The sequence below is a fragment of the Triticum urartu genome, chromosome 5, assembly GCF_003073215.2.
Source record: "Triticum urartu cultivar G1812 chromosome 5, Tu2.1, whole genome shotgun sequence".
In the NCBI taxonomy this organism is placed as follows: Eukaryota; Viridiplantae; Streptophyta; class Magnoliopsida; order Poales; family Poaceae; genus Triticum; species Triticum urartu.
Window position 1 is genome coordinate 275243212 of NC_053026.1, and position 24446 is coordinate 275267657.

Below are 24446 nucleotides of genomic sequence, written 5' to 3' on the forward strand. Positions count from 1 at the left end.
TCCTGCCAAGTGACATCCGTCACGATTCACCCCGTGTGGCGGCTTATGTTGAGGAAGACAATGAAAAAGCTCGGCAAGATGCACTTGACCTGTTGGATGAAGAGCGAGACTTGGCAATAGCCCGCTCGGCGATTTACCAACAAGACCTGCGTCGCTACCACAGCCGTCGGGTTAAGTCCAGAACCTTTCAGGAAGGTGACTTAGTGCTCCGACTCATCCAGGATCAATCTAACATGCACAAGCTATCCCCTCCTTGGGAAGGACCCTTTGTGGCCAGCAAGAATCTAAACAATGGATCATACTACCTTATCGACGTTCGAGAGCACAAAGACTCACGTAAGTCGAAGGAGGAGACCCGTCGGCCGTGGAATATCGCTCATCTTCGGCCTTATTATACTTGAGCCGTCGGCTCTAATGTGTATATACTTATACTATGTATATTATCTAAAGCAATAAAGCAGGACCTCTGTCCTTTTTTCCACTCCCAAAAAGGTTTATGTGTTTTTCCTTGTCAGGTGGTGGAGATAACCAAGGAGAAGCGGATCATATCTGAATCCGGCTTTCCTTTGGTCCGGCTTATGATCATATCTGAATCTAGCCGTTGATCACTTGGGGGCTTCCTGTTCAAACATAGGTCGTATTCGAACCAAAGAGAACATAGATGTCGATACCCGCTTGATCAGCATACTGCCAAACCCACTTGGGGGCTTCTTGATCATATCTGAATCATAGCTTAACTCCTTTTGGGTCTGATGTGGATCGTATTCGAATCAGCGTCATTAATATGGTCACTTGGGGGCTTCCTGTTCAAACATAGGTCGTATTCGAACCAAAGAAAACATAGCTGTCAATACCCACTTGATTGGCATCGCCACAGCCACTGGGGGCTAATAGATCGTATCCGAATCTTAGCTCAACCCCTTTGGAACGGGTCACTGATCGTATTCGAATTAGAAACCCTTGAATTTTGTTCATCATATTTTACAAGTGCCAACATTAGGTATCTTGTGACCCTCTTGAAGATACAATGGAATACATTACAATCTTCCAGAATTAATGTTAGTTACATCAGGTTGTTAAGAACCAGGTGAACTTATATGTGCCAATTTTCAGGAGTTAAGTTTACCCTCAGGGGTTGGTTTATATAAGCCGAAAAAACAGCCGTGAGCACTACAAGGCAATGCAAGGTATTTTTGCAAAAGACATAACAGATTCATACGAACTACAAGGAGAATAATGGCGGCGGCTTATGCAAGTATTAAGGGCCATAAGCATGCGCAGAGGCATAGCAAAACTCAAGGTATCTTCTACTTTGTTACAAGACTCCCCGAGTCTGAATGATGCATTGTTTTCTACGATGACATAAGCAGGTGGCGCCTGACAAGCTACTCTTGGGGTTGACTTGAAGCCCCTGGGTTATCCTTCTCCGTCTCTCCGCCGGCTGTTTTGTCCTGGAAGGATGATGAGGCCCAGTCAATGCCACTCAAGGCTTCAAACTCAGCTTCATCATCTATTAAACCGGTTGGGTCGACTTCAGGGGAAAAGGTGTGCTTACGGGTTGGAGGGATCAAGCTGACATCATCGTAATGCGGCATGGGGATTCTTCGATTCTCCTTGTCATAACCCGGCTGACACTTGGTGAGGTCAGTATCGTTCCCAATAAGAGTAGCCACCGGACGTATATCCTTCACACAGGCGGTGAAATCCTTATCATTAAACACGGTGCCATCTTCCTTTAAACTGGGATACCCAAGAGCAATATCAACGGGTTCTAGTTCTGGAAGCCACGCCTTGGCCCGGCTTAATGTGGCTATAGCTCTGGCTCTTGCAGATGCTCGTCTTAACTCTTGGATTCGCTGAGGTAGCACAACAAGCCGCTTCAGCACATCCTACAGGAGATAAGGAACATCGTTTGATAAAGCCACAACGGCCAGAGCACGTTGTGACCCGGTGTAGAGTTGTTCCACCAGAGTATAAACCGCCTTCAGCTTGATCACCATGTTCTGCTTAAGATTTGTGCTCCTGGGGCCTGCGTTATTAAGCATAAGTTGAGTCAGAGGGGACAACTGAAATGGTCATTCAAGGAGTGTTACAGTGTTTAAGGTTTGAGTAAGTCACTCACCGAAGATTGCTGAAACCATTCGAGATATCTGGCGCTTTAAGTCAGACAGTTCGGCTGTTGCTTCCGCAAGTGATGCCTTTGCTGTCTCGGCCCGGGTCACCAGCGCGGCCTTTTCATCAGCCAAAATTTTCTTCTCCGATTCAAATTTTGCTTCAACTTCTCTTGTTCAGAGACGCTGAATTCAAATTTGGAGTTGGCCTTTTCAATTTCACTTTCCTGGGTTGCCAGGCGATTCTTCAAATCAGCAATCTCCGATTCAAATTTACTTATGGTGGCCTGCATTACACCGGATAGTAGTAAAAGTTATGGTAAGTACTATTAAGTCCCACGCACTTTGCAAGCAAAGATACTTGACACTTGGGGGCTAATGTATACCGAAGCTTTCTAAATTATTGAGCCTGTCCTGAATATTAAGTCCCAAATACCTTGCAAGCAAAGATTTTTGGCACTTGGGGGCTAATGTATATCGCAAGTTAAAGGTATTGAGTTACATCCGGTTCAATTATTTTTTCTTTAAGCCGGGCAAGTAGCTCTAACAATTTTTTCTAAGTCTACAACATATTTATTCATAAGCAATAGACTTGGGGGCTGGTACAGTAAGTGTGATTGAAAGTAAGCTGGCATAAGTCATACCTTAGATTTTTGCTGTATCTGCTTCACCATGTCAATTTCCAGGTCACGGCTGCTTTGTACTTGATTGATATAGCCGGAGACAATCTCTCCAATACTCAAATGAGTATAGTCAGTGACGTCCAGCTTGGCCTTCCGGCGTTCCACCAATTCCTCTTTAGAACACTTGGCAAGTACAGACGGCTGTGCCGGCTCAACAAACTGAGTCTTGAGAATTTCAACTTCTTGATCATTTGCCTTGGCGGGGCTAGGAGCCTCCGGGTTACCAGAATCGTTGAAGGTTTGTTCAGTAGGCGGGTCAGAGGAAGATATAGGAACATCATGAGACGGTTGAGGCGGCGGCTCATGAGCAGAGGCATCAGGAGCAGCTGTGCCCAGCTCTGGTTCAGTCACAACCGGCTCTTGGGGCAGCTTATTCTTTTTTTCCCTTTTGCTAGGTTTTACTTGCACACTGTGGAAAAGGTAGACAGGTTAAATACAGCAAATATGAGTAAAATAAAGCATAAGGTACAACAAGTTTATATTACCCGGGAGCAGTTTTGAAGGCTGGCATGTTGGACTGCATAGACTCACCGGAGGAAGGTGAAATATCCTGATAGTTGGAGTCAGAATAATTGAGAGGCTAACAAATGAAACCCGCCAAAGGAAAAAGAAGGTGTAAATCGGAGATAACCTCAGTCTGGCGTTTCCTGGTCACATCAGGTAAGCCGGAGGAGAGTTCCGCGTCTTTGCTGGTCCGGGTCTGCCTCCGGCTCTCATAAATCTGTCGCTTCAAAAGAAAGTCAGGATCTTGGTAAGCCAAAGGATGTGAAAATCTTACTTTCCAGGTTACTCTTCGAATTTTCTGACGCGGCCGAAGCTTGGAGTCGGAGGAGATTACAATTACCTCTTCCTCGACGGGTTGGCTGTTGCCCGTGTCTTCCTGAAAGAAGGTTAGCATCAGTAAGGTAGAAATAAAGGAGAAAGGGAAATTCAAAGGTTACCTCTTCCTCATTATCATCGGTATCATCAAGCTGAAATAGCTCAGAGGCGCCTGGCTTCCTTTTCCTTGAGGTGGTGGGCTTGGTGGTTTTCTTTTCGGCTCTCTTGGCCGCCCTGGCTTTCTTGGCCGCCTCATGATCATATTGCGTGTTCCAGAAGCTATCATTTTCCTGTAAAAGGTTATAACTGGTTATGTGTAAGAATACAGCCTAATATGGTAAAACATAACCCGATGGCTGGAAACTTACTGCAGGGGCCGGGTTCTTCTGGCAAAAAGGTAGTAAGCCGAAGGCATTACTATTCATTGTGCCCTCTTTCAACAAGGACTGAGTTGTAGCTTCCACTACGTCATCTGGTAAGTCGTCAGGGTTATGACGTTGAGGGTCATCCTTCTCGCCTGAATAATTGCACATTAAGCCGGGGCGGCGGCTTAACGGAATTATTCTCCAAGCAATCCAGACTCGGACCAAGTCAATGCCATCTAAGCCGTTCCCTAAAAGAGCTTTAATCCTCTTGATTTTGGGGGTGAGTGGCAGGCGTTCAATAGCTGTCAACTTATCCGGCAGCGGGTGAGTAGGTTCAAGGCGCAATGCACGGAAGCCGGGCAATGGATTTTCGCCAGCCGGAGAAGTATCTTGGCAGTAGAACCATGTCTGGTTCCAGTCCTTTGGATGACTCGGCAATTCAGCATAAGGGAACAGGCAGTCTCTCCGCCTTTGAATTGATATGCCACCAAGCTCCAGACTGGGCCCATTGGCCCGTTCATTCTGCCGGTTCAAATAGAACAATTCCCTGAATAGAAGTAGGCTGGGTTCTTCTCCAAGGTAGACCTCATAGAAAACTTGAAAGTTGCAGATATTTGACACGGAGTTGGGTCCGATGTCTTGAGGTCTTAAGTCAAAGAAGTGCAAAACGTCTCTAAAGAATTTTGAACCGGGAGGAGCAAATCCCCGGCTCATGTGATCGGTAGAAATGATCACCTCCCCTTCCTTGGGTTAAGGTTTCTCTTCAGACGGGTCAGGAGCACGATAAGACATGACGTCCCTCTTGGGCAGATGGCCGGACTTCACAAACTCTGACAGTTTGCTCTCCGTAACAATGGATGGGACCCAGTTGCAGGTAATCGAGGTTTAACAGCTTTGGGTGCCATTGAGTAAATTGAAGCCTACAACAAGATAAAGGAAATTTTCCGGTTTATTATAACCCGGAGAATAAGCATTATTGGGTTGTCTAAGATGGCGGCTTAAGTAGGGGCCTAATGACATACAGGTGGTTATGTGATAATGTTTAAACAGCTGCAGGTATTAAAGATGATGAAAATTGTCTTAAGTCGCCAAAAGCAGGCAGTGCTGACAGTCAGTATTATCTTAAACCGGTCACATGAACTACTATGGCTGAAACAGAGTCAACAGACGCAGTATTTGGTTAAGTGTGGAACAAACAGGTTTCACAAGTTGCAATCATTTTTTTTGGATCAAACGATGTTCTGGAAAGGAAAAAATTCTAGACCTAAAGCAGCATAGGGAAGTTCATATACTCGAGGAGGGCTTCCAAAAACAAGGAAATTGTTGGGGAACGTAGCAGAAATTCAAAATTTTCCTACGTGTCACCAAGATCTATCTATGGAGAGACTAGCAACGAGGGGAAGGAGAGTGCATCTACATACCCTTGTAGATCGCTAAGCGGAAGCGTTCAAGAGAACGGGGTTGATGGAGTCGTACTCGTCGTGATTCAAATCACCGATGATCCTAGTGCCGAACGGACGGCACCTCCGCGTTCAACACACGTACAGCCCGACGATGTCTCCCACGCCTTGATCCAGCAAGGAGAGAGGGAGAGGTTGAGGAAGACTTCATCCAGCAGCAGCACAACGGCGTGGTGGTGGTGGAGGAGCGTGGCAATCCTGCAGGGCTTCGCCAAGCACCACGGGAGAGGAGAAGGACTTGGGAGAAGGGGAGGGCTGCACCAGAACATTGGTATGGCTGCCCTCCCACCCCCACATATATATAGGGGCAAGGGAGAGGGGGGAGGCGCAGCCTTGGCCCTTCCTCCAAGGAAGGGTGCGGCTAGGAGGAGTCCCTCCTCCCCAAGGCACCTCGGAGGTGCCTTCCCCCTTTAGGACTCTTCCTTTCCTTATCCTTTGGCGCATGGGCCTCTTGGGGCTGGTGCCCTTGGCCCATATAGGCCAAGGTGCACACCCCTACAGCCCATGTGGCCCCCCGGGGCAGGTGGCCCCACCCGGTGGACCCCCGGGACCCTTTCGGTGGTCCCGGTACAATACCGGTGACCCCAAAACTTGTCCGGTGACCAAAACAGGACTTTCCATATATAAATCTTTACCTCCAGACCATTCCGGAACTCCTCGTGACGTCTGGGATCTCATCCGGGACTCCGAACAACATTCGATAACCACATACAAGCTTCCTTTATAACCCTAGCGTCATCGAACCTTAAGTGTGTAGACCCTACGGGTTCGGGAGACATGCAGACATGACCGAGACATTCTCCGGTAAATAACCAACAGCGGGATCTGGATACCCATGTTGGCTCCCACATGTTCCAAGATGATCTCATCGGATGAACCACGATGTCAAGGACTTAATCAATCCCGTATACAATTCCCTTTGTCTATCGGTACGATACTTGCCCGAGATTCGATCGTCGGTATCCCGATACCTTGTTCAATCTCGTTACCGGCAAGTCTCTTTACTCGTTTCGTAACACATCATCCCGTGATCAACTCCTTGGTCACATTGTGCACATTATGATGATGTCCTACCGAGTGGGCCCAGAGATACCTCTCCGTTTACACGGAGTGACAAATCCCAGTCTCGATTCGTGCCAACCCAACAGACACTTTCGGAGATACCCGTAGTGTACCTTTATAGCCACCCAGTTACGTTGTGACGTTTGGCACACCCAAAGCACTCCTACAGTATCCGGGAGTTGCACAATCTCATGGTCTAAGGAAATGATATTTGACATTAGAAAAGCTTTAGCATACGAACTACACGATCTAGTGCTATGCTTAGGATTGGGCCTTGTCCATCACATGATTCTCCTAATGATGTGATCCCGTTATCAACGACATCCAATGTCCATGGTCAGGAAACCGTAACCATCTATTGATCAACGAGCTAGTCAACTAGAGGCTTACTAGGGACATGGTGTTGTCTATGTATCCACACATGTATCTGAGTTTCCTATCAATACAATTATAGCATGGATAATAAACGATTATCATGAACAAGGAAATATGATAATAACTTATTTATTATTGCCTCTAGGGCATATTTCCAACAGAAATGAGATCTGTTTTCATACAGAATAAGCACAAAACATCCTCCGCAGCAGTTCTATGTTATTTTACGATCTGAGCAAGGGATTAGAGGTGAGAGCTAATGGAGGTTTGCATCGGGCGGCGGTGAACGTCGATGAACTAAAAAACAGTGCCAATGCAGATCTGAGAAAGGGGATAAAAAGAACTCACAGATGCGGACAAGCTGCGGAGGGTCGCCGTCGTTTTCTGGTCCAAATCAGGGTGATGCAGCGGCCGGAGTCTATGAAGACAAGGGGTTCGATGGCGGCGGCGGCAGAGCTTGAGCACTGAAGAAAGGAGATGCGAGGAAGAAGACGACTGAAGAAGGAGAATGGGAAAGGACCTAGGTCGCGCCTATTTATAAGGAAGGACCGACCAAGACGACGCAAAAAACGAGGAGACCAAAGCATCATTATCCAGCGGCCCCGACGCCTCAATTCTCGGGATGGTCAATAAAGTCAAAGATTTGTTGGAGGACATGATGGATTAAAATATGAAATTTATTGAAGATGACGTCACAGAGATTTGACCCGGATCCAGATGATGACGTCACGGCGGGTTAGAATTTCCGCACAAAACAGAGGACTAAGGGCTAGTTTATAAGGTTTTTTAAGATTGACATGAATCGGTTCAAATCAATCTGGGGCCTAATGTTGGGGATATAATTATGTACATAAGCCGGCCAGGAGGGGCCGGGTTACGCAAAGAGAAGCCCATCTGAAGCCTGAGACCAAGATGTGAAGATGGCGGTTCAGTAAAGGGTCTAAAGGCCCACAGACGATTTAGGGCCCATGGTAATAAGCCACCATGAGGGCGCAACTTGTATTGTAAGGTAAAAATAACTAGTCACCGAGCCGGACATTGTTTATGAGCCGTCCGGGACTCTGTAAGCCGTAGGGCGTCAACCCGTGTATATAAGGGGACGGCCCGCTGGCGGCTTAGGACAAGAAACAAGAGATCGAGAACCGGGCATAGCGTATCTCGCTCCCTGGTCATCGAAACCTCAAGCAATTCCAACCCAACTAGACGTAAGCCTTCCTTCACCGTAAGGGGCTGAACTAGTATAAACCTAGCGTGTCCTTTGTCCCGATTAACCCCTTTAAGCTTCCTAGTTGCGATGGCTCCACGATCAAGTCCTTGCAAGAGGACATCTGCCGTGACAATTCCACGACAGAGGCGCTACACTACTGGGTGCGGGCCCAAGGGCTGCCACGGTGGACAGGCGTGCAACGCCCCAGAGCTGGGCGTTGCACCGTATGGTGTGGCGCCTGCGTGGCGGGCGCTACACAAAAGGGTCAGTGCTGTGAAATAGTTTCACGGGCAGTTCATTCCGTGAATTTTTGTCCCAAGGCCAAAATTGTCAAATTTGCCGCAGGGCTGGCCTTCAAATTTGTCGTCAGACCCAGCCTCGCTTGACCGAACAATGTTGGGAGTAGCCTTGACTGAGTAAGCTTGACAAAGTGATTGCGGGCAGCAAACTTATACTCCATCCGTTCCCAAATATAAGTCTTTCTAGAGATTCCAACAAATGACTACATACGGAGCAAAATGAGTGAATCTACACTCTAAAATGTGTCTACATACATCTGTATATTGTAGTCCATTTGAAATGTCTAAAAAGACTTACATTTAGAAACGGGGGGTGTAGTTTTAGAACTAAGTTGTACTATTGTTGGATATATCTTTTTCCAAAAAAGGCAGAATGCATACATTAAATAAAACCAGCATCTGCCAGAACTTCCTTGCAGTGAAGTCCTTGAAGAAATCAACACAGTTATCCGTTCGTGGCCAAAGCTCGTTGTTGTTCTGGGCCTCCGTCTCATCGGAGCAACCTTGTTGAAACTCAGGAGCTTGTAGAAGCAGTGGCCGAAAAGTCGTTGATGCAGACAAAAGATGCCGCCAACCACGAATTGGATGGGACAATGTGGATGGAAAGACGTCGGTGAGTGTGAATTGGATGGGACGATGTAGACAAAAAGATGCGGACGGCTGTGAATTGGATGGATAATTGTCCTGGAGAAGTCGGTGCGGAGGAGGGCCAAAAGACAATCCTAACCCCGACCCGACAAAGGAGGGGGACACAAACCTCATAAGTTCCTCAATGGAGCCATATCTGACTAAGCTTCATCAAGCAGAGATAGAACTAGAGAACGAAAAGACGATGCAATGTCATCCCTCTACATGGCATTGTCGTCGTGAACATACGCTGATAATCGCGTCAGACCAAGTGCCCATATATGCACTCCATCCTTCCACTCGTCGACACCGAGGAAGGACATCGACATGAGGAAAACATATGAACCATTATTCTCATCGCCACCCCCGTCCCAACTGCATCGACGATGAAGAACTTGAAAATTGCATGTAACACGGACCTGGATACTCAGATCCTTCCCCCATCCTACTGCCATCGTAGAGTCTGGTGGAGGCCAGGGTAACCCGCAGTGTTGGCGTCGGGTTGAGGGGAAAAGTTGGCTGCCTCATGACTGCCTCCTCTCTATCAAACCCTAGAATTGTGCTTTTTAGACTCTTATGTTTGTTGGATGGGCGATACTCAACGTCGGTCGATAGGCAAAAGCGCCAAATCGGTCGCCCTACCCAACGTTAGATGTCCTTGTAGGCAACTATTTGATCAAACTTGCTCATGTCCTCTCGTTTGTCCCTCACGGACCACATGTTCGCACCGCCCATCCCCACCCATGCACTCTGGCTGGATTTCAATGCCATTTGGACGAGCTCGCAGCACATGCCGCCTCAATCGCTGGCGAGGCCGTAAAACACGTCGCCGTGATTGCCGGTCATAGCACCATGGTTCGCCCGTCATAGCTCCAGTAGCCACTGGACGAAGCAAAATGCCTCACCGGTGCCAGCAAAAATGTGCGTCGGTCGCAACATCCTCGAAGCGTGCTCAGGCGCGCGGTGCTCGTCGTAGCTCCCCTTGTCGCCGATTGCAGCACACCGCGCCCAGATCAGCGAGGAAAGCGTAGAGGTTGTTGACATTTTTGTTGTGGGGTTTTACGCCGTCGTCCTCGACGTCTCTAACCACCTCTGACCTTGACACGCCAGACACTTACAAGATAAGGGTGAGGGTAGAAACACCATTGACCCTTGTGTTTCCCATGTATATGGTGTGATTGCTTTTGCTAAAGCACATCTCATAAGTATTGCATATCTAAATCCTATCTCATTGATCTTGCACGAAGATTCATGCGAGTATTTTATTTTTATTTTTCTTTTCTTTTTATACTTGATTGAGTCCTTTATATTTGCAATAATTAAAACACATCTAGATGTTCCTAGACATATCTGAAAAATCAAATCATAGAATACTCAGGGTAAGTCCATTGTAAACTTTCTTAGCAAGGTCAATATTTTGACCCCCGTTGGTATTGTGTTGTGTTGGTGTCCCTCTGCACTGCACTCCTATTGTTTAGCAGCAAACACGGAGTAGAGAGCAGACCGCCTCCGCTGCGCGCGCGTCCTTCCAAATGTCGCGCTCCCGAGCTCGGCTCCCTCCCGACAACTCCTCCCAGCCCTCCCTACCCACCCAAAACTCGCGACCCCATGCGACGGACTCGAGACCACGCAGCGTCGACGCCATGCACGCCCTCGTTCCACCTTCAGCTCCGGCTCCGTCCTTGTGATCGACCGCGCGCGGCCGCGTCCTGCACGCTCGCACCCAGCCTGTAGCGCCAATGGCGTCGACGGGGAAGAAGATGAACCAGATCCCTGCGCCGGCCGGCCGTCTCTGGGAGGCCAGCATCCGCAAGCTCACCAGCATCCGCCGCGGCGCTTCGGCCTTCCCCGCCGCCGTCGCCGGCGTCGACGGCCTGGTTGACCCTGCCGGAACCCTCGCCGTCACCTCCTCCAGCACCGCCTACCAGTACAGCGGCAGCGAGGACGCCGCCGAGGGCAATGGTGCCGAGGAGGGTGACGAGGAGGAGGCGGGGTCCTCGCTCGGCGAGCCCAGCCACTCGGAGCAGCTGCTCGACAGCGGGGACTTTTACCAGGGCGACCTGCGCGGGGACCTCCCGCACGGCACCGGCAAGTTCCTCTGGACGGACGGCAGCATGTATGAGGGCGCCTGGCGTTGCGGCCGCGCAGCCGGCCGCGGCAAGTTCTCCTGGCCCTCGGGCGCTACCTACGAGGGCGACGTCGCCGGCGGCTACATGCACGGCCAGGGCACCTACATTGGCGAGTTCGGGGACACCTTCGCCGGGCTCTGGGCCAACAACCTCCGGCACGGCCGCGGCACGCAGGCCTACGCCAACGGCGACGTATACGACGGCCACTGGCGCGACGGCCTGCAGGACGGCCACGGCCGCTACATCTGGCGCCACGGCCACGAGTACATCGGCACCTGGAAGGCCGGCGAGATGCACGGCTGCGGGACCGTGATATGGTCGGACGGCGACCGCTACGACGGCTCCTGGGAGGACGCCAAGCCCATGGGCCAGGGCACGTTCCGGTGGGCCGACGGCGGCATGTACATCGGCACCTGGTGCCAGGAGTCCGGCGTCACGCACGCCAAGGGCGTCTACTACCCGCCGTCCGGAGGCCCCGCGGTGCCCGTGCCCCGGGAGCCCCGCGACGCCATCACCAAGTTGCTCGAGGAGCTGGAGGTTACCGAGGGGAAGACGGTGTCCCTACTGCCATCGCAGAAGATCCTCACATGGCCCGGGGTGGAGGCCGTGCTGAAGAAGCCGGTGTGGCGGCCGCCGGAGGTCAGCGCCGACCAAGGGAGGGTGTCGGTGTCGAGCGTGCGCCGGAGAAGCAGCGTGTCGGACCTTGACAGTCTCACCACCGGGGAGGACGGCGGCGAGGATGCCAGCACTCGGGCGGACCGGGCATGGTCGCGGACGCTCTCGTGCATCCGCGCGCCGCCAAGGCCGGGGAAGAAGCAGGGGGAGACGATATCCAAGGGGCACAGGAACTACGAGCTCATGCTCAACTTGCAGCTCGGCATCAGGTCTCTTTCCTTTTCCTCTTCTTGGCTAGCTACCACCATCACTGCACCGCATCCATTGCCATTTCCTCTCTGTCGTTGCTGGCTCATCCATTCATATCCATTTTGCCGCCGCCATTTCTGTGCATAGGCATGCTGTGGGAAGGCAGTCAGCGCCGACATCACTGGATCTCAAATCGTCAGCATTTGATCCCAAAGAGAAGGTGTGGACAAGGTTTCCTCCCGAAGGATCCAAGCACACGCCGCCTCACCAGTCGTGTGATTTCCGGTGGAAGGACTACTGCCCGTTGGTTTTCAGGTCTGCTGCATGCATGCTGTCTCTCACCTGCTTCCCATAGTAGTCTCCAAACACGGCGCTATAATTTCTTCTTCTGTGATCCGACGCAGGACATTGCGCAAGCTCTTCGACGTCGACCCCGCGGATTACATGATCTCGATATGCGGGGATGATGCGCTCCTTGAGCTTTCATCACCCGGCAAAAGTGGAAGCTTCTTCTACCTCACCAACGACGACAAGTACATGATCAAAACAATGAAGAAAGCAGAGGTCAAGGTAGGTTCTTCTCTCCTCTTTTTTTTTTTTTTTAAAAAAAAAGGTTCTTCTCTCCACCTTAGCTAGCCCACACACGCAAGTTTTAAGCATGTCTGAGATGGATCACGGTTTTGATCATCGACAGGTGCTTCTTAGGATGCTTCCGGCCTATTATAAACACGTCCGCAACTACGACAACACTCTAATAACAAAGTTCTTTGGCCTGCACTGTGTTAAAATCACAGGGGGCATTCAGAAAAAGGTCAGGATGCTTTCAGAAATTGGCCAGTGTATTGAGATTATATATATTATCACTATATATAATATATAATATGGAATGCAGGTTCGGTTCGTGATAATGGGGAATCTTTTCTGCTCTCGCTATTCAATCCATCGGCGTTTTGACTTGAAAGGATCTTCGCTTGGCCGCATGACAGACAAGCCCCTTGATCAGATTGACGAGACCACCACGCTCAAGGATCTTGATCTCAATTTCATTTTCCGGTTAGCAGGATCCTGGTTCCAGGAATTCTGCAGGTACATCTCCCATCTGCCGGATTGCACAGGATTCTGTTTCCTCTCATTTTGTTACTTACATGTACCATAAATAATCTTATGTAAAAGAATCGCAACTGTATTTGAAGAGACCTAAGTACCCACTCTGCTCACGACTCTCTATATTTCTTACCAGGCAAGTGGACAGAGATTGCGAGTTGCTGGAGCAGGAGCGGATCATGGATTACAGTCTTTTGGTCGGCGTTCATTTCAAGGATCGGTGCAAAGATACGTTGCCCCCATGACTGCTTCTTAAAAATACATGCAATTAGAAAACTATTCGGTAGATACATTGGAAGCCACGAGCCTGATTTATTCTTCTTCCTTTTTCCCCTTCTTACAGACAGCGGCAATGCTGACAATGGGACACCTACTACCACGGATGAAGATTCTGAGCAAAAAAGGTATCTACACCATACATTTTAGAAGCTTTGAAGAATCATAAGATGCTTTACGTTGCAGTTTTCCTTCACTCAGCTTAGGCTGCTCACTTCATGCCAGCAACTTCTGCATTGCATTCATCTTGATATTGTGACAAACATCGACCTCATTGGTGCAGAAAAGCACAAGAAAAACTAGGCATTAGCATGCCCTCAAGGGTGGAGAACATAGTGAGAAATCCTGAAAGTGAATCCCTGCTCATCGGCGAGCCCACGGGCGAATTCCAGGACGTGATCCTCTTCTTCGGGATCATCGACATCCTGCAAGACTACGATATCAGCAAGAAGCTCGAGCACGCCTACAAATCCATGCAGTACGATCCCAACTCCATATCCGCGGTCGACCCGAAGCAGTACTGCAAGCGGTTCCGAGACTTCATTTTCAGGGCTTTCGCGGAGGATGTACAGTAGCGACTCCATTGACAAACAGAAGATTTATACTCAAGAGAGCAGACCTTAACAGTTGGCTGGTGTTTCTTCTTTGCCCACCATCCAGTATTCTTTTGTAGGTAACATAATCGATTCTTTCGGTTGTAGACGGCAGCACGTCGATATCACAGTGATTTCTTCTTCATGTATGTGTTCATAGACTTTGTACATCTACTGAATCTTCTCTGTGCTTATGTAATTAGATGTAGGGTGACTGTATTCATGCCTGTTGGTATGAAAATCATGTAGAACAGAGACTATTGTTTATGTAACCATTCCCTACTTGTTTTCCTCTTCTTCCAAAGAGCTATTCTTTGTGCATAGGGTCAATTCATCCATCACTATCAGTTTACCTAGTTACAACTTACAAACATATGCCTTTTTACCTAAATTAACCATCAGAAGTTTCTTTTACCAAAATTAATCATTAGAAGCTCACAAAACTTGCATTTTAGATCCCAAAAGAAGTTCAAAAACTGATTTTGGAATCCCAACAAAAGCTGAAAAACTACAGAGAGAATAGAAGTCCTAACAAGCATGCTAGAGATACTCCCTTGTCTGAGCTTATTGGATCTCCTCGTATTTAGGGTCACACTTTGACTATAAATTTAACTAATAAAAATAGGAAGTATACTATATGTTATAAAATTATACCGTGGTATTACTCTTTTTTTTTCGAAAAGGGGGATCGCCCCAGCCTCTGCATCGTAATTACTCTTTAAAATACACATTGAATATTGGCAAGTTTTAACATGCTCCTAATATCTCCCTTTGAGTTTATTAGTCCTTGTTGTATTTTGGAATAAAGTTTGATCACATATTTGATTAGCAAAATGTTAATGCATGTCACCAAAAATTGTATTGTTGCATTCATATTTGAATGTAGTTTCCGATGATATTAATTTTTGCTACTTATAGTATTTATAGTTAAAATCATGATCAAAATACGATCCAAAATATGGACGGGACTAGTGAAACAGGACGGAGGTTACATCTGGGATCCCAACGGAAGCTCAGAAATTACAAAGAGAACAAAAGTCCTAAACAATTAGGACGAGAAAACAAGGCCATACCACATTTGAGATCCCAACGGAAGTTCAGAAACTACAGAGAACAGAAGTCCTAAAACAAGACTGTCTATTGGACAGTCGGCTGAAAAGCAATTCGGTTTCAGTCAAATTTTTGAGCCAATCAAATTGCTGCAGCTGTATTTTCTGAAAAATGAACGCCCGCTGTTTTTTAGTGGGAAACGTATGTGCGCTGTTTGTATGTACGCTAATGGGTATCTCATTCAACTGTTCCCCTCACCCGATACCCAAAAAGACATAAAAAACAACTGACAAACACTCGTCCTGTTTCCCCTTTGCCCTCTTCTTCTCCTTTCCCTATGAATGCAAAAACCTTGGACGTACCCCTTTTTAGTGCCTTCTGTACACAAGAGGAGGAAATAAGTACTCAGTGAACCATGGATATTCACTAGGAAAAGGAATTACACAACTATAGCACAGATATTACATGGTGAAAAGACTAGATCTGCTATGTGTACAGTTACATTGTGGCAGAGGAGAATTAACAATTAATTTACAGTATACTTGCAGTAGAGTTACAGTGTAAACACAGTAGAAGCTACAGTCTACAATGTAATTTAGAGGAGTTACTTAATTGGTAGATTTCTTTACAGTGAAATTCACAGTGATTTACACCAAAATTACAGTGTAAATTACAATGCAAATATAGTATTTATTGTGAAGATTTACAGTGTAATTTATAGTAGAGTTACAGTGTAATTATGTTAGATTTCTTTACAATGTAATTTACAGTAGACTTACACTAAAATTACAGTGTAAACACATATTTACCACGAAAGATTTACAGTGTAAATTACAATAGATATGTAAATCAGTTGAATTACACTAGTATACATTTATAGTTTTACAGTGGAGTTTATACTGTCAATTTGCAATAGAATTACACTAGTAAAATATACAGTTTTTATAAACGAAACACTCTTGACCGTAAATTGCTCTCACAGTAAGAGAGCGCTACATGGATAAACCACCAAAACTATCTAGAAAAATGATGTTACCTGAACAAACCCCCCAACATACATATACAGTACTACAGTGCAAATGGTGGCTGAAAATGTAGTGAGTTTTGAATTACAATCACATAGAATTACTTGTAATATATAGTACATTTGTAGTGTAATTAACAGAATAATTGACATGTAACTACAGTAGAATTGCAAGTAATTTGCATGCAACTGTAAAACTAACTGAAAACTTACAGTGAACCACTAACTGAAGGAACATAACTGAAACACTAAACATTGGCAAAGCCCAAAGACATATAGAATATAGATGGATGTTACACTCCATAGAAAACCCCCAGAAAAATAAGAATATATAAGGATATGGAGCTGCTATTGCCAAACATAGACAAACCGGAAAAAGAACCTTTATGTGAGCTACTCTAAGTAATCACCGAAATTACAGTATACAATACATACAATGAACATTGCCCACTATAGTTACACTGAAATTACAGTATAGTAACACTGTAATTACACTGTAATCACAAATCAATTTTACTGTAATTACACTGTAATACCAGAACAAAATTCAGTGGAACTACAGTGAATCTGCTGTAAATATGAATTGTTGACGACAGTATAAATGCATTGAAATTTACACTGAAACAACACCGAAACTCCAGTATAATCTACGCTGAAATTACACTATGATCTACACTGAAATTATAATGAAATCTGAGACTGTAAGTTGACATTTTCAGAGATTACAACCTGGGCAGAAGTTGACATTCAGGTGTATTGACATGTTCTAATGATAATATGTTCTATCGAAATGATCCACCCCAATTTGCAGATGCATGGAATAAAGCAAACAAATCAATGAAGAGGACGTGCTAACATTAGGGTCACAGGAAGAAATGTGTCTCCTAAATAATGTAAGATCGACTCGCATGGGTTTGCGGTAGCAAAACAACAAAATCTGCACAGATATTTAAGTGCTCCTCTATGAAATATTAGAAGTTTAAGAACCACATTTGATTTCAGGGGATCAAACAATAACAACTACCGGGGGGATATCAGAACGAACGACGATAAAATATAAGAAATGACAAGGGGGTACATTGCTACATCCAGATTAAAAGCTACATATGCAACAATCAAGGAGAGCCAACGAATCGACTGCCTCCATCTACAGCAAACACCGGTGGAATTCAAGCTGATGCAACCTCATCAAATGCCATGGCAAAATGAAATCACAACATCTGCACCTACGTATTCATCAACCTCTACATCTACACATACACCTGCATCTAAGAAAATGATGGAAGATCTGGACGGGGCATGAGCACAGAAACATGAAATCGAAAAGATGGAATGGGGAAGACAAGTTCCACGAAGCACATAAAGCTCGGGGAGAGGCAGAGCTCGCCATGGACTATGAACAAAATTGCAAAGGAATCACCTCTTCCGCTCTGCTTCTGTAGCTCTCTCCTCTCCCCTCTCTCTCTTTCTGCCCAAAGAAGACAGCACCCCCGACATGTGCAGTAGCGGGCTGACCCGAAAGTAGAAGTGCGCCCGACATGAGAAAACCGCCCCGAAAATAGCCAGCTCCAGCGTGAATCTCTGCAAAAGATCGAGCGGCCAACAATTTGAATGAAAGCGAATTGAAAATCAGTCGACTGAAAAATAGCAAACCCGTAAAACAATTATGCTACAAACAAGGTCCATGGGGCCAGGGCAGGCCACCCTACAATTCTACAAAGTTCTTCTACATATCATGCACGGAGAAGCACCGCGTCACTTGCTCCGTCAGCCAGTCCATTGCGCTTCTCAGTCGCCCCGCTATGCCGATGGATGCCACGACGAGCACAGCGATGTACGCCGAGACCCCGACGACCAGCGCCAGGACGTACGCAGACGTCCTCACCCTCCGGCAGCTCCCAGCGGCGTATGCACCCATGAGTCCAAACAGGTCCAGGATCATGGCGGCGTGCAGCGCCAAGAGCGCCGGTGACGTGTCGCTCACCCTCTTGATCAGCAGGAGGACCATGATCACCAGGGACGCCATGAAGGACGTCGCGTTGCAGTAGAAGAAGGCCTTGTACCGGCGCGGGTAGTTGCTCGTGAGAACCGGATCGCCGGCGACGTGGCCGGTGGCGTCGCCCCAGAGGCCGCCCGGCGGGCTCATCGCGGCCTGGTACGTGACGGCGGCGGCGAGCGCGGGGAGCAGCAGCAGGTACTTGGGCAGCTTCTCGTCCCAGAGATCACGCGCCCCTCCGGCGGCGACGCCCGTGCCATGCCGCCCGTCGCCTCCGGCTTGGTCTTCGCCCGCGCCGAGCTTTGACAGGAGCCTCTTGGCAAGACCTCGCGCCGTCTCCGACAAGACCAGCGTGACCTGGAGAAAGATGCAGAGCAGAACTGCGAATGTGAGAACGAGGACGTAGATCGAGGTCGACACCTTCCGGCAGCTCCCGGCGGCGAAGGCGCCCATGAGGCCGAGGAGGTCGAGGATCACGCACACCCGCAGTCCGTAAGACCGTATCCCTCTCGCCGAGAGCTTCCTGTTCGCCAGCAGCATGATGACGGCAAGGGACGCGACGAAGGCCGTCGCGTTGCAGTAGAAGAAGGCCACGTAGCGGCGCGGGTAGTTGTCGTTGAGCACCGGGTCGCCGGCGACATGGCCGAGCTTGCTCTCTTGCCAGAAGCCGCCCGGCGGGCCCATGCCGGCTTGGTAGGTGAGGCTCGCCGCAAGGATCGCAAGAAGCAGCAGAAGCTTGCGCCTCTTCTCCAGTGTCCGTTCGACGTCCGCCGCCTCCTCCTCCCCCTGCTCGGGGTGCTCGAACAGCTCCTTGAGCCAGCTGGGTGCGCATTGCTCCATCTTCTCGCTCAACGCTTGGATCCATGCCGGGCGAGCCGGCCACACTTCTAGCATGAAGACCACGACATGGATGCCGACGTAGAAGAACACAGGAACGACGAGCAGGGAGACGTACACGGATTTGGACACTTGCCGGCAGCTCCCGGCGGCGTAGGCGCCGATGAGGCCAAACAGGTCCAGGATCATGGCGACCTGCAACGCGCAGTACTTGATCCCCTGGGTGCTGAGTATGTTGCTCAGGAGGAGTATGAGGATGACGAGCGACGCGACGAAGGCGGTGGCGTTGCAGTAGAAGAAGGCCAGGTATCGCCGGGGATACGTGATGTGGAGGATCGGGTCGCCGGCGAGGTAGCGGTGGCGAGCGTCGGCGGCGGCATCGCCTTGCCAGAAGCCGCCCGGCGGGTTAAGTCCGGCTTGGTATGTGACGCTCGCCGCAAGAATCCCGAGCAGCAGCAGATACATCCGCGACTTCCTCAGAATCTGGTACGCGTCGTCGTTGCCGTGCACGGGTGCTCTGCTTTGCTGCTGCTGCTGACTTTGCTGCTCCAATCTCTCAAATTTGTTGAGGTACCTTTCAAATGCTTGTTGCACGTCGTGGATCAAATTCTCCACGGGCTTGCAAAAGAAGACGAGCGCCTGAATGGCGATGTAGAAGAGAACGGCGGCCACCAGCGCGACGACGTACATGGAGGTCTTGATGCTCCGGCAGCTCCCGGAGGCGAAGGCGCCCATGAGCCCGACCATGGCCGCGCCCGTGCACACCCAGAGCGCGCATGACCGGAACCCGTGCTGCGTCACGGTGTTGCTCATGAGCAGCATGACGACGACCAGCGACGCGACGAACGCGGTGGTGTTGGAGTAGAAGAAGACCATGAAGCGGGACGGGTGCTGGACGCGGAGCATGGGGTCGCCGGCCAGGTGGTCGCTGTCCTGGCTGCCCGGCCAGAACCCGCCCGGCGTGCTGACACCGGCCTGGTACGTGATGGTCGCCGCCAGCGTCGCGAAGATGAGCAGGTACTTGCGCGCGCGCTCCACTCTGTCGGCCGGCGTGACCTTGTCGCCGCGCGCTGTCGGGGCGAAGAGCACGAAGACGAGGACGTGGGCGGAGACGTAGCAGCCAACCAAGGCGACGAGAACGAAGACGTAGGCGGACATGGCCGCGTCCCTGCAGCTGCCCGCGGCGTAGGCCCCCATGAGACCGAACTGGTCGAGCAGCATGGCGGCCTGGAGCGCGCGCAGCCACCGCCGGCGGTGGGCGAGCGAGCGGACGAGCAGGAGGTTGACGATGACGAGGGAGGCGACGAAGGCGGTGGCGTTGCAGTAGAAGAAGGCCTTGTATCGGCGCGGGTAGGTGACGAGGAGCACCGGGTCGCCGGCGAGGCGCGCGCCTTCGTCGGCGTCGTTGTCGGGCCAGAACCCGCCTGGCGGACTCAGCCCCGCGGAGTAGGTGACGGAGGCCGCGAGCGTGGCGAGGAGCAGCACGTACTTGCGCAGCTCCCAGAGGAACTCCGCCTCCGCGGTGGCACCGTCGACGTCGATGCCGGGTGGTGGAACGGCCACTGCCGTAGCTACCCTCTCGAGGCTAACGTCAAGAGCAGCAGGCGCCGCCATCGCCGGCTCCCGGCGTCTAGAAGTTCGGAGCTCGTGAATGGACAGAGACAGACGCTCGCTCTCGCTTGTTGCCAAGCTCTGAATGTGAGCAGCTCAGTGGCGAACTAGGGGTGGTTTTATTGAGATTTGAGAGCGATGGTCCGTGGTCGCGAGGAATGTTCTTGGATGATCGCGAGGGGATCGTGGAGATATCACGCCAATTTCGCGGGAGCGAGGACGCGGTAAGAACGTCGGTCTTGTCACGGCGACGCGGCCGGCGAAGGGAGGACGGTGAGTGCTAAGCTGACTGCGGTGGCACACTCGTGGCTTTCGGCGGCATCGAAAATACACGAAAAAAAGCAAGGTCCGCGCATACAGGTACTTTCTAAGGCCCTGTTTTGTTCATAAGTTTTAAGATTTTTTTAGTCCCAACTTATAAGTCTCAAGTTTCTAAAAAATCTCTACATGTTTGGTTTCCAGGACTTATAAGTCTCTATAAGGCCATATTACAACTATAAGTCCCTATAAGTCCCTCCTTAAGAGCCTTATTCCATAAGTACCAGATGTCCACTTTAAGTCCCTATAAGTCCTTCCTGTTTGGTTTAGATGGGACTTATAGGGACTTATTTAAGTCCCTAGACCAATAAGTCCTTGGAAACAGACACCCTCTAATTCGGTCAAGTGATCTATATGAACCTGAATATTTGATCGATAATATAACGTTTTTTTAGTTGGATTATTATTATTTTTCAATAAATGACATTTTTATTGACTCAAAATGTAGCATCAAGCGGATACAAAACATGATAAGCATCGCCCTGTCTCTGCATAGCTAAAATGCACACAACCAAACAAAAACAAATTAAAAGAAGATTATAAAAAAGTGACAAATCAGCAATAATAGGATCATATAGAACCGATGGTATGCCTATGTCGAAGGAGTTGGTGCGTCAATACGGAGATTATGCTGCCACCCATGCTGGGTGAAGACCTCAGTGGCCACCCGCTCCAACCACGTACACACCGCCTTAAATAGCGGTTGATACTCTGTTCGATGTAGCGTAGACCACGTGCGAAGCAAGTGCGTACAACGGAAAAGAACCTGCAAAGGAGAGGTGTTTTTGCCCTCGAAAACCAAATCATTTCTACATAGCCAGAGTGCCCATAATAAGGTATATGCTCCCACCCTAATTAGCATTTTGAACCTATTTGAAATTCCGTCCAATCAATGACCAAAAATATTGGCAACATTTGTTGGCGGATACAAATTGGATGCTATTTGAATGACTGATCGCGTAGAACGCGCAAACTTGCATTGGAAAAAGAGGTGTTTGATTGTCTCATCATGAGTACAAAAACTACACTTCTTACTTCCATGCCAATTGCGACGGGCGAGATTGTCTTTGGTTAGCACAACTCCCCTTCGAAGATACCACATAAAGATTTTAACTTTTAGTGGAATCTTCGACATCCAAATTTTCTTGTTATTATCCACTGGGACCTCTGAATGCGTGAGCGCACGATACATAGAGTCAACTGTGAAGGACCTAGATGTCGTGAGGTTCCAGCGGAACATGTCACGTCCTTGTGTCAGGTTAATCAACTCCAATCGAGATACCAGATTTTGCCATGACATAAGATGAGGGCCAATCAAATCCTGCCTGAAAGAAATATTCGACGGGAATGAACTGAGCACCTGCACTAGAGTATCATTCTTACCGCGAACAATGCGGTACAGAGCTGGATATTGTTCTCAGAGGCTGGCGTCTGAAATAATCCAGCCTCTGCAAGACCCCTTTTGGGAGTTGGAAAAAAAAAGAGCATATGGAGAACCATATTTGTGAGGACCGAGTTGATTAAGACCAGTCGTCCTCCAACATAGAGCAACTTGCCTTTCCAACTACTCAAACATTTCTCTAAGCGCTCCTCTACATGTTTCCACTACGCATTAGTGAGACGTCGATAATGAATCGGAATTCCCAAGTATTTCATCGGGAATTGGCCTTGCGCACAACCAAACAGGTCGGCATACTCATGCGCTGCCTCGCTGGCTTCAAGCAGAACAATTCACTTTTATGGAACTTAATTTTAAGGCATGACATCTGCTCAGACACTGAAAGCAATAATTTCATGTTTCGAGCCTTATTCAGGTCGTATTCCATAAAAAGAATTGTATCATCGGCATATTGCAGAATAGAGAGGCCACCATCCACAAGGTGGGGGGCACCACTCCTGCAATTTGGCCGTCCTGCGTGGCACGATCAATCAGAATAGACAACATGTCAGCTACAATGTTAAATAACATTGGAGACATGTGATACGTCTCCAACGTATCTATAATTTATGAAGCATTCATGCTGTTATATTATCATTCTTGAATGTTTTACAGTCATTTTATATCAACTTTATATCATTTTTGAGACTAACCTATTGACCCAGTGCCCAGTGCCAGCTGTTGTTTTTGCTTATTTTTTACATCGCAGGAAATCAATATCAAACGGAGTCGAAACACCGCGAAACTTTTTGTGAATTTTTATGGACTAGAAGACTCCCGAGAGCAGCACCTGGGGGGGAGGGGTGCCCCGAGGGGGGGCACAACCCACCAGGGCGTGCCTGGGGGCCCAGGCGCGCCCAGGTGGGTTGTGCCCACCTCGGTGGCCTCCCGCACCCCCTCTTTGCCATATAAAATCCCAAATATTTCAAAAACCCTCGGGGATAACCTAGATCAGATGTTCCGCCGCCGCAAGGCTTTGTAGCCACCGAAAACCAATTTAGACCCCGTTCCGGCACTCTGGCGGAGGGGGGATCATCTCCGGCGGCCATCTTCATCATCTCTGCGACCACCATGATGAGGAGGGAGTAGTCCACCCTCGGGGCTGAGGGTTTGTACCAGTAGCTATGTGTTTAATCTTTCTCTCTCTCATGTTCTTGAGATGTCACGATCTTGATGTATCGCGGACTTTGTTAATATAGTCGGATCATATGGTGTTTTCCCCTCTCTATTTTGTTGTGATGAATTGAGTTTTTCCCTTTGAGATTTCGTTGTTATCGGATTGAATACTTTTATGGATTTGAGAACACTTGATATATGTCTTGCATATGAATACTCGTGGTAACAATGGGGTATCATATTGATTCACTTGATATATGTTTTGATACTCAACTCGCGGATTTCCGAGGTGACAATGGGGTAATCTACGCATAGGGGTTGATCACTACTAGGGAAAAGCCTATACACAGAATTTTACCAGTAGCGCTGTACAAAATCAAGCACTGCTGCTACTTAGTAGCAGCGCGCGTAAATAAACCGCGCTACTGCTATGACTTTAGCAGTAGCGCGTACTAGCAAAAAGCGTTGCTGCTACGTTTGAACTGGGCGCACATGGCTAGCCCAACCTAGCAGTAGCGCGTATAATGGCCCAACGCTACTGCTAATCTCCTTAGCTGCAGCGTGTATTCCAGAACGCACTGTAGCTAACGTAGCAGTAGCGCCCTTTCTGGAACGCGCTACTGGTACTTCTGACTTAACCACGCGGTTCGTCCTTCCCCACGGCCACTTCATCCCCCAAATCAACTCCACTCTCGCCGCCGCCGTCGCCCCTCGGCCGCTGCGCGCTCTCCCCACGCCGCCCTTGACCCCAGATTCAACGCCGGCCCCGCCCCCGACCTCAACGCCGCCCGGGACGCCGCCCCCGACCCCGACCTCAACGCCGCCCCGGACGCCCCCCCCCGCCCCCCCGACCTCAACGCCGCCCCGGAGCCCCGACCACGACCTCGACGCCGCCTGCCCCTCCCTCATTGCAGGCACCCGAGGTGAGCACGCCTGCTCCTCCCTCTCCCCTACCTCTGCCTAGGGTTTCTACCTCCATCAAATTAGTTAGGGTGGAAAGGAATCGGATGTGGATGCGGCTCAAATGAGTTAGGGTTCATGTAAGGGTGGAAACGAATCAAATTTCTAAGATAAATCATAAA

General features: G+C 49.0%; 2 protein-coding genes across 2 annotated transcripts; one reads left to right on the forward strand and one right to left on the reverse strand.

Moving 5' to 3' along the window:
* Positions 1-10586: 10586 nt before the first annotated feature.
* LOC125555879 (phosphatidylinositol 4-phosphate 5-kinase 6-like) lies at positions 10587-14241 on the forward strand. The gene is made up of 8 exons (XM_048718688.1): positions 10587-12021; positions 12149-12316; positions 12406-12571; positions 12696-12812; positions 12894-13087; positions 13242-13337; positions 13453-13509; positions 13665-14241. Exons 1-8 carry the CDS (start codon positions 10748-10750, stop codon positions 13954-13956), a joined length of 2364 nt encoding a protein of 787 aa, XP_048574645.1. The 5' UTR covers positions 10587-10747; the 3' UTR covers positions 13957-14241.
* A 3419-nt stretch (positions 14242-17660) lies between these two features.
* Positions 17661-20649, reverse strand: LOC125508586. Its single transcript, XM_048673341.1, has one exon. It carries the CDS (start codon positions 20493-20495, stop codon positions 17775-17777), a length of 2721 nt encoding a protein of 906 aa, XP_048529298.1. The 5' UTR covers positions 20496-20649; the 3' UTR covers positions 17661-17774.
* Between the last annotated feature and the right edge of the window lie 3797 nt (positions 20650-24446).

What these genes read in the sequence shown, in the direction of transcription:
- LOC125555879 (XM_048718688.1), top strand. Translation starts at nt 10,748, where the DNA reads ATGGCGTCGACGGGGAAGAAGATGAACCAGATCCCTGCGCCGGCCGGC. An exon ending in TACTGCCCGTTGGTTTTCAG is followed by an intron (nt 12,317 to 12,405) that starts GTCTGCTGCATG and finishes GATCCGACGCAG; the next exon opens with GACATTGCGCAAGCTCTTCG. An exon ending in GAAGATTCTGAGCAAAAAAG is followed by an intron (nt 13,510 to 13,664) that starts GTATCTACACCA and finishes TCATTGGTGCAG; the next exon opens with AAAAGCACAAGAAAAACTAG.
- LOC125508586 (XM_048673341.1), bottom strand. Translation starts at nt 20,495, where the DNA reads ATGGCGGCGCCTGCTGCTCTTGACGTTAGCCTCGAGAGGGTAGCTACG.